The sequence below is a fragment of the Alligator sinensis genome, unplaced genomic scaffold (genome assembly GCF_000455745.1).
Source record: "Alligator sinensis unplaced genomic scaffold, ASM45574v1 scaffold592_1, whole genome shotgun sequence".
Classification (NCBI taxonomy): domain Eukaryota; kingdom Metazoa; phylum Chordata; order Crocodylia; family Alligatoridae; genus Alligator; species Alligator sinensis.
In genome coordinates, this window is record NW_005842214.1 from 922,231 (window position 1) to 932,601 (window position 10,371).

Here is a 10,371-nt window from a genome sequence, read left to right on the forward strand (position 1 = left end):
CTTTTTCCTCTTGGCTCTGTCCCACAGCTCTCAAGAACATCCCATAGTCCATGCTCAACGCACCCCCTCTCTGACCTAGGCAAGCAGTGCTAGACCCCAGGGCCTCACCCTCTTCTTGCATACTTCAGGGCAATACAGGACTCCATGAAAGCCAATGGAATTACACAGGGGTTTAAAGGGCCTGAGCCCTGAGGACAATCCAGTCCCAATCTTCATGTCACTTTCTGGAGAAGTGGTGGTGTCGGAGCTGCTGGGAGCACCATGACATGAGCAGGATTCTGGGCAGATTGTCCCTCAGTTGGCTATCCATATTACCCATCCCGGACAAGTTGAAGACTGCTGGCACTTGGGACCAAGTGCAGTGCAAGACAGTGTCTGTCTTTTGGGCCCTCTGACCAGACAAGCAGAGGCAGTCCCAGCAGGAAGGACAGCACCCAGCACAGAGCAGGTCTGGGCCACAAGAATGGCCAGGACCATAGGGGTATTCCCAGGAGGTAGCTGGGCACAAATCCATGAGGCCTCCCTGCTGTGGAAAGGCTTAATATGCCCACAGCCCCAAGAGCAGGGAGGGAGGGAATAGGCAGTTAGCAATGAAAGAGAAAGGGGTTGTGGGAGACCTGTTATGGGGGAGGGAGGGTTGTTCCTTGGATGGAGAGACCCCTCACTCTGTCTCTGAGGGCATTGTGATCGGAGGCTGGAGAGGACAGGATACCCTGGTTGAAGAGCAATGCTAGACTTTAGGGGGATATTTAAAAAGAGACAGGCTTGATGGAAAAGGAGCAGAAAAGACCAAGCTCAGCATGATACTACAGACTGCTGGCTGTTAAACCAAAGGCCTTAATTCCCACCACCCCTCCCCATCACCCGTACTCCAGAGTCACAGCTAACACCTAGGCTTACCAGGGGTTCAGCTCCGTCCCACTAGCTCTTTTCTAAAATACCCCTACAGAGACATGAGCTGAATGGGGGGCAGATCCTCCCCAGAGTCATGGACACTAATTTCCTCCCCCTTTAGCACCCTGGACTCATGGCCCAGATTTCTCCCAGGGCAGGATTTTAGATGGGATGATGGTGTCTGGGATGGTGCATGCCAAGCTCCTGTTGCATGGCAGGGCCTGCTGCCCTGGCAGGGAAGGGCTGATACTGTTTTGCAATTTCCTCAGGGAGTGGGATGGGGAGACCTGAGGGGATCCAGGACTGGCTTGGGGACCTTCCCGCCCTGCATTTGCCACCCCCACTCCCCAGTGGTGCAATCAGGGAGTCTCTTACCTGTAGGACACCTGCTTTCTGATGGTCAAGTGCAGAAACTGCTCCTCCACCTGTGTCCCTGCAGCAGGGCTAGCTGCAGCCGCCCTCGGTCCTTTCTTCTCATCCCATCCAGGGTCCCAGTCACGGCCTAGCTTGGCCCCCCTGGCTTCCACTGCTCCAGGTAGGTTGGCCTCAGCCCCTCTGGCCACCTCATCTTCTTGGGCTGGGGCACAGCCTTGCCAGTTCCCAGGTGCTTCAGCCATTCCTAAGACCTATATGACCCTCCAATTGTATACCTTCCACCAGCCCAGGAGAGCCTTGCTCCTGCTGCACACACGGCCTAGACAGACCAGCCCCACGGCGCTGCACCTGACCTGTCTCGCAGGGGGCCTCAGAGATGCTCCTGAGGTGGCTTGTCCCAGGAAAATTCACAGTCCAACTTTTTTGCCAATCCTATTTACCTGCTTGCTGGATGGAGTCAGTGCAGCTCAGAACAGTTGGCTCTGCCTCAGGCTGTCTCCTCTTCTCCCTGGAGGATGCACCCCCAAATCCAGATGTGAATATCCCAGACACCTCAGTGGCACTGAGCTTCTTGTCCAAAATCCACCTGCTGCTGGGAGGGCAGAACAATGAAGGGGCCAGGGTGACCAGAAGCTGAATCCTGCCTGGAAAAATGATCTCAGGAGGCAAGAGATCTCCAAAGGGCAAAGCTCTCCCACTCTGCAGAGAGCAGCAGGCTCCCCTCTGCCTCTGTTGGGATTCAAAGCTGAGTCTCCAGGAGTTGGACCCTTTACCTCAGTGTCTCCTGCAACACAAGCCAAACTCAGAGGCAAAAGAGAGACAGCAAGGAAGGTGCCCGTGCGTAGATCCTACAGCAGCTGCAGCAGCCAGAAGACAAAGCAGAGAGGGAGAGAGAGAGTGGGGGGAAAAGGGCTGTGCTAGTGCTACACTAGAGTGCGGTGTCACCTTAGAGACACTCAGAAACTGGCACTTAACCCTTCAGAAACCAGCAAGGCAGAGAAGCCTGGGAAACGTGCTCACTCCTCCGTGATCTTGGATGGGGCATTTCCAACTGACACATGCTCAGGGAGGCGAGATGGAGCCATTCGCTTTAACAAGAAATGCAAATGCAAATATGGTCATGTTCCATTTGCCTGAGAAGCTGCTTAAGAGCTGTTAAAGTGTAACAAAGAGACACGCTGCTCAGTTTTCTGCCAAAGAGCGTCCAGCGTTCCTGCCCACTAGCAGGTAGCTCTGCAGCTCCCTCAAGGGCAAGCCCAGGTCTTCCTCCTTTTTTGTGCTGAAAAGTCCTTTCTGGTCCCAATAACCTGGATAACTTGAGGAAGCCACTTTTTGCTCCCTTGAGTAACACTCCCTGGAGCAGAAGGGGCCTCCTCAACTCAGTCCTTCCCCGTCTGGTTGGTCACACAGTCCCTTCACATGGGGTTCGGACTGGGTTGTATACCTCTGGTTTGCGGTCACTGGCTCCATCTTTGGCCGGATCCTGCCTCAGGCAAGCACATCCTGCTGCATTGAGATATCCATTTGCGCGAGAGCACCCTACAAGGCCTCCATGCCAGCTCCACCGGTAGCGATTTTGGATTTGTTCTGCCCACTGACTCCTGTGCTAGTGTTGCAGGTGCTGGTCTGGCATAGTGGGTATTTTCTGCCTCACTGGGATGTCTGTGCATCACACGTAAGCTTTGTGCCTGGAGCTACCCCACCTCACCACCCTCCCTGCTTCCACCCACTGCACTTACCAGTACGCTCATCAGTCATAACCCACTGAGCTCCTGCTTGGGCCAGCCCTGCCAAATCAGGTTACTCATGAGGATGGACAGAACATCCTGAGTCAGCCTGAGCTTGTCTCCAGCCTGCTGTGGCCTTTTCAAATCCCAGGAGCTCTCACTGCTGCTCCTTTCCCCTTTCCAACACCTCTTCCTCCAGCGAAGAGGGTGGCACATAGCTCCTTCTAGAGTCTATATGGAAGAGCTGTCAGCAAGTGGCTTGGGGTGCTGCTCCCACACCCATCCCTGGCTCAGATACAGTCTGAACGTTCATACAAACCAGAGCCAGACAAACCCAACCCCCTTCCCCAGGAACCAGAACAGCGCCAATCCTGACAGTCTGGTTGCCAGAGCTTTGTCCAGCCTTAAATGTCACTAGTGACATTTCCCTCCTCAGGGCTTACACCTTGGAAACACCCGGGCATAGTGAGCAAGGCAGGGCCCACCCCCACACTTAGTCGTGACTTGTTGCCAGGCCCCCCACATTCAGCTCTCCTCCTCTCCCTGAGTGAATCAGCCTCTCCAGCCCCCACATGGTTTTTGTTCCCCTTATCTGGATCCCCTCCAGCGTATCTGTTCCTGAGCTGCATTTGCGGGTGGATTCACACCCGGAAGCCTCTTCCGCTTTCCCTAACTGACAACAAGCTCCGTGGCCTCTTTGTTTGCCAAGCCTCTGATCTGATTACGGGCTCCTCAGCCTGTTCCTTATTTACCATGAGGTATGGTTATATTTTCTTGCTTCTTCTTGCTCCCCACAAGAAGTCTTGAAATACAGACTATTGGAGCCCACTAGAAAAGAAATAGACCTACTGGCTGGTCCTGAGCTCCCTGGGGCTGAACACAACATCCCAAGAGGGGACTTCCAAAGAGAGACAGACTCTGAAATATGAATCTCTTGTGCATTTTCCAGCCACCTTGCTGCAAACTCCTGCTTTATTTGCTGCCCCCACCTCTCCCCACCCAGTGACTCTGAGCTCCCTGCATCTGAGTTTCACATTATTTTTCTCAGCCACAGTAGCTACATTTACCCCAGCAGAACCTCACCTCTACTCTGGCTTGTCTGTATCCCTTTGGGGCCCTTTGTGGGATTTCTTTGCCTTCACTAGGGTTCATTTCCTCCCTGTTTGGTATCATCCATCCTGTTTATCAACCCCTCTTTCAGCTCACTGACAGACAGGCCTGATAATATAATCTCATCCATGACCCCAGGCTTTGCCTCAGCTCCATGCACTAGCACTCCCCTTTGCTAGTGCTCCCCAGCTGTTTTTTATGCTGTTAAAGAGAGTCAGACAATGGAAGTCAATATGTTGATGAGAAACTATCCCTGGCAGCCAGCTGGGTTACATATTACCTGCCTTCCTGGATCCCCTCCATTTGGGATTGTATTAGAGGAAGTGACTGAGTGTATGGGGCACAATCCATCCCCACAAGCCTTATCACAGTGACTGCCCCTGGCTCCATCACTTTCCAGGGAGACTACCCATCCAGCAGTATATTCCCTACTAGGTGAGGCAGGTGCAGATGCACTACCTAGGGCAGGGGGTTGCAGACAGCACCCTTTGATCCAGGTTCCAGCACTGCCCATGAAGGGGGGACTGGATGGACAGACAGATTGACCGTGTTTGGAGTTTGCCCAGCTATTATCTTGGGTTGCATTAGCCAGGGGTGGGCAAAATGCAGCCTGCAGGCTGGATGCAGCCTGCCAGGCCATTCTATCTGGCCTGCAGGTCCCCTAAAAAGTTTAGAAAATTTTATATCTACCCCAGCTGCCTGTCATGCAGCCCTCAATCGCTCAGTAAGCGGCCCTCCGCCTGAAATAATTGCCTGCCTCTGCATTAGACAGTTGCAGTGTCTGCAGTGGCATTCCTAGGACAACTGGCAAAGGGGCAGTGAGAGCTCAGGTTATGCTGTTCCACAGTGATCTTGAGAGAAGCCAGCTCCCTGAAGTGTCCCTCAGAGGTCTGGCCCATATTCAGCTCTGTGTTCAGTCTCAGGCATCTTCTTGCCAGTTCCAAAACAAGCTGGGGTTAATCCTATCAGACTGTGCCTGAGCAAACCCCAGCTCTGCCCTTCTCCCCTGCTCCATGCACACCATTAGGTAGCTACATCCTCCAGTACTTACAGGAGACAACTACAAAAGAAAGTGGTGCCTGTAAAAATAGCTATGAGATAATTAGCCAGTAGATGACACTAAAGATTACATAGCATTGTGCTGAGTTTTACAGGACCAGTAAAATGTGTGTGTACTGAGAACAGCTACCTGGAGGCAATTGCTAACAATAGCCACAGGAAAAAGGGCAGGACTGTTTTCAGGAGGAGATGCTTATGGTTGCTAGTCCTGGCATTTCCCACCAGAAGACACTTTATGGAACAGAACAGGAACACTGGTAGAGAGAAAGTTCCCAGTTACTCCATTCCTAGGCTACCTTAGTAAGAGATGTTCGGGGGCTGGGGCATTGGTGGTATAGCAGCTCATGGCTACTACAACTCCTGCCTTGCTCTACAGGAGGTGCTATTGAGTGTCTCGGTTTATCTATTTAGCAGTCCCTGGAATTATCTCATTAGTGCCTTCTGTGCAGTGACATTTTGGCTAATGCCTGTGCTCAACATCCTGAGCTAATTAGACAAGTCACCTGCGGTGACACCAGGGGTGTAATTTCCATTTTCCCTGGGAGGGCTGAGTCAGCGCTAGCTGAGGGTGGCTGCCTGTGACATTTCTCTTTTGCTGGTGATAACTATATTGAAGCCCTGACTACAAACAGGAGACTCTGGGGAGGTTTGCTGGAGGTCCATGCTGCAAGGTCCATGACTCTCCTGAGTTATGTGGTGAATCAACTACTTGATGTTGGAGTCTCAGCTGCAGAGGATCTTTGCTAACAGCTGCTTTGAATGAATATCTCAGCAAGGATGAGAGAGGAATAGGGGGATAAACACACTCCCTTAATTTTTACTGCACCTATTTATGTGTGGAAGGGCTTTACTCTCTCCAGGCTGTGTTCTTATGCAGGCAACATAGAAAGAACTCTTCCTGTACAGGGAACACAGGCCTGGCCTCTGTGGACCGAAGGGATGACAAAGAAGGGACAAGTAATTTAACACTCAGTGTAAAAATCAAGCAAGAGAGATTGTGGCTTCCTGGGGCTTCTGGAGGGTATGTACCAGCTGCAGCCTTCTCAGCTGAAGGAGAACAGAACCAGTCAGGTCAAGGTGTGGGACTGAAAATTGTGGAACTTGCTGTATCCTGTAGCTTCCCTGAGGGAAGTAAGCCTACCTTGGCCTTCAGCTGAGAGCAGCTCTAACATGAGACTCCCCAAACAAGTGGCCTTTAAAGACAGATAGTAGATGCTGCTGGGGGAATGGGTGTGCTGTGGGAGAAGACAAGGTCTGAAGATGTCCTCTCCTTTCTTCCCCATCCACAGGCGACTGGTAGAGGGGACATGGGGCGGGGAAAGTTGCCCCCCTGAGATTGGCCCCAAACTTGACACTGCGCAGGATGGGGCAATTTTTTTGCCACACCAGCTGGGGGCATGTTGCACAGGGCACTAAGCCATAGTTCAGAAGTACAGGAGTGGATATGGTGCTTTTGGCCCACCCTTGGGCCCACCCACAAATTGTGCCTGGGTGGTGACTCAGGAGGCACCAGTCACCCCATCCCATTGACAGGAGCATTGCTGAGTCTAGGCTGACTTTCTGTTTGTTGGCAGCTGCTATATCGAAGAGTAAGGCTAAGGATAGGCATCTGAGGATAGGCTGGAGTGGATAGGCAACTGGCTGGGGTCATCTGATCCCAGCACTCTTGCAGGGGGTTGGACTTGATAATCTGTTGAGGCCCCTTCCGACCCTAGCATCTATGAAATAGGAATGGGAAGAGACAGCACAGATCCTATCTGGGATGGTCCTGCCACTTGCCTATACATTTCTGGCAGGACAGGTAGTATAAATCTTCAGGGGGCTTGACTGAGTGCACTTAGACTCTTTTCACATGCTTGCTGAAACCCTAGGGCAGGACTCTCCCAAGGAAAATGCTCCAGCTCTGGCCACCTGCAGACACTGTATTGGCCACCTGGTTAGAAGGGTAAAACATAATTTTAAGTAGTGCCTGCAGCTTTAGGCTTGAGGTAGGATGTTTAAGCAGACTGGAGTACAGGGAGCCTAACCAGCTGACTGCCATTATCAATTAGCCTGGAGCTGGGGGACCCATGGGGTGTGGGGCTGTAATTGCCCCTTGGTTACTGAACCTCTAAGGCCTGCAGCATTCTGGGTGGGCAAGTCTGAGGCACTTGTCAGGTGGAATAGGCAGGCAATTGAATCTAATGGAGTGTAGCTGCAGGTGGCTTGTAAACAAAGACCTTCTCACTGTGTTATAGTTCCTTGTTCTACTACAGTTAATTGCTGAGTTAAACCCTGCAGTTGGCTGGGAGGTCTAGCAATGATCAAAAGGTCCAGAAACAAAATTTTTAAAGACCTCGAGCAGCTTAATCTGCAAGCTGAGAAACTCAGATGATTTTTCAAGGTGAAGGGGAATTTGCTCTTGTCAGCTAAGAACTCCCGCCTTCCTCAGCAACATCGGTTTTAAAAGGGCCAGGAATTTCCAAATGTTCCTGTTAAGGCCTCTGTTCTTGGGTCATTTCCTTGGCAGCTCATATGTGCAAATAGCAGGCAAAGATGCACTAGAATAGTTTGTGTGACAAGCTCAGAGAGAACAGGGATGTAGGCCCCATTCTAGTGGGACTTCCACAAGATGCAGGGAGAAGTGACATTGTGGGATGGGGGTGAAGAGGGGTGGGATTTCTCATGCTACCATGTGTTTAGGGGGCTGTTTGTTTGGACAAGGGATCAGTGAGCAAACTACCCCAATCACCCCTTAGGCCTAGCTCAGTCCTGTAAGTCAGAAGACTTACAAAGAAGCATATAAGGAGACAGCACAGAATAAGGAATCTGAGCAGACTCCTTCCCTTCAGATCTTTTCTTCTGGTGAGACACCTTGCCAGACCCAGCCTAGAGTGGACATTGCTTCAGATGTGTAGAACTGAGTGACCAGGAGATGTAGCACCAGTCAAGGACACAAAGTGCAGGGCAAGAAAGAGTCACATTTCCTTGTCTCACCATTAGCATTTAGGACCATGAAGAGGAGGGGTAGCATCCTCTCCCTTCAAGGGGACTTTGGAGAGAACCTGTGGCAGACAGTAACCATGCACAGGCCCTGTGTCAGTCACTACATAGATAAATGGAAGCTCACTCAATCCTGTGTGGGTAACGGGTCCATTCTGCATGCTCCCCCCAACCCAGGGAAGAAAATGCTTGTAAATAACAAGTCTCATTGTCTTAAATGGGTCACGTGGGTGCACTTGATCTATGCAAGAAAGAATAACAATCCTTTGTCCTTCCACAGAAAGATCTGGAAGTGCTTTGCAAACATCGAAACTTAGCACTCTAGCCTTCTGCCTGTGACATGCTGCAGGGAAGAATTGCAACCATGTGAGGCTGTTCAGGTAGGGTCACAATGGCCTGGACACAAACAGGACATGGAGCCCTCCCCCTGGGGCAATGCTGAGGCCATGACTAGAATGCTGCCCACGTTTCTGGGCAACTTGCTACCAGGAGGACATTGCAGCTTGCAGACAGTTTTCCATCACCATCAAGTTTTCAAGAGGGGGCTAAATGAAAGGCAGGACCCAAGTTATCAGCTGTAGGAAGGGCCATATCACTCCCTAAAGTGGTCATGAATCTCTCTGGAACACTCAAGAAAATGAAGGGCCTGATTTCCTATTGGGCTTTATGCACAGTAGGGTCAAAAGGTACTGCTTTGCTCTGGTTTCCCCAAGACACAGGATAATAGACTGAGGTAGGGTCGCCAACTCTGACTGAATCTATTCTGGGAGATTTTTCCCCCCAGCATGACATAATGTCATTAATTAAATTTATTTTCTTAAAATATCCTATTAAAATCTCCCGGATTGCTTTCAACAGTCACCGGGAAATCGATGTCGATTCTGGTAGACTCCCGACCAATCCGGGAGGGCTGCCAACCCGGGAGGACTGAGGGTGCTGGGTGAGATACCTCTGACACAGGGGCATAAATGCAGCATCCTGCCAGAGGTTCTCACAGCCCCTTATAAATATTCTATCAGAATCCTCACCCAGCCCTGGGAGGAAGGGATTAGTCATGATTTGCAGGTAGGGAAACTAGGATCCGGTTACTATAGTTTGCCCACAGTCAAAAAGCAAGCTGTGGTACAATGGCAAATGAGATTGCCTACTTGTTCACACTACTCAGAGGCTGTGTGAAGAGGGACAACAGGGCTTTCCAGAAGCCTGAGACCCCTAAGGGATGATGTTGGCCATGTGCTTTGGCAAGATAACGAGAAAATGAAAGGACCAATCCACCAAGTGCTGATGCTGCATCTTTTTTTTTTTTTTTTTATTTTGCTTCTCCAAAGCGACTGCAGAGCAAGAGACAGGAGGGAAAGAAAGGGAGGCAAATGAAGGAAAAGGCAGCTGCTGGGCTACAAGGGGAAAGAGAGCTGCCAAAAGAGAGGAAGTTCATAGAGGCCAAGCCCGCTTTAACTCTTAATAAAATACAATATTGAAAATAGGATCTGAGAGTCTCCAAAATACAATATCTTAAGGGATCAGCAATAATACAAAATAAGGTTCACTATGTACAAACGATTTCTGCTCTTGGTCTCTGTACAATGGTGTCACTGGGGGCCATGCCTGAGGCTATGCAAGGGGAGAGCTGGGTGGCAATGGGAGGAGAGGGGATGCCTGGACCTGACAGTGGTTCTTTTTGCTGGGGCTGGAGTGAGGTGGTGAGAGGGAAGTGCAGTGGTATGTAGCAACTGATGGGTCCTGGACAGACCCTGAGTGAAGCAGAGTTGTTCTGTGGATCTTCCTCTTCCCCCATCCCATCAGCAGTGTCCATGGGAGTGTGGCTGTGGCTGGCTGTGTCCAGATTAGGTAAAAGTCACTCCAGGGACGTGAGGGCAGCCCCCACCCTGCCCTGCCCCCCGACTTGGAACCCCCCAAGGGAATGCTCAGTGAGGGCGTTCCCATCTCTCTTCCTTCCCCAACCATGGAAATATCTCAGGGCTTGGAGAGGGACTAGGAGGGAGGAAGAAGTGAGCTACAGCAATGTGTTAAGAAGGGCTTGGGTAGGTGGTTGAGATAACTGAATCAAAGAAGTATCTAGCATGGTGTGAGAGAACCAGCAGGGATACAGTGACTCCTATTTACAAAAGTAGGGCAACTTGGACAAGACTGGATGTTAGGCTTTAGGGTCCTGAACAAGCCTTGTAGCAATGGGCAGTTGGGGGGGGGGGGGGGGGGGGGGGGG

The 10,371-nt window shown here is 51.1% G+C and overlaps 1 protein-coding gene across 1 annotated transcript in view; it reads right to left on the reverse strand.

Annotated features, from left to right (window-relative positions):
- Positions 1-1,541, reverse strand: part of DGKZ (diacylglycerol kinase zeta) — an 88,855-nt gene extending 87,314 nt beyond the window's left edge. Inside the window, exon 1 of the mRNA XM_025207965.1 lies at positions 1,270-1,541. Within this exon, the coding sequence (XP_025063750.1) occupies positions 1,270-1,511 (242 nt within the window). The 5' untranslated portion in view covers positions 1,512-1,541. The remainder of the gene's footprint in view (positions 1-1,269) is intronic.
- Between the last annotated feature and the right edge of the window lie 8,830 nt (positions 1,542-10,371).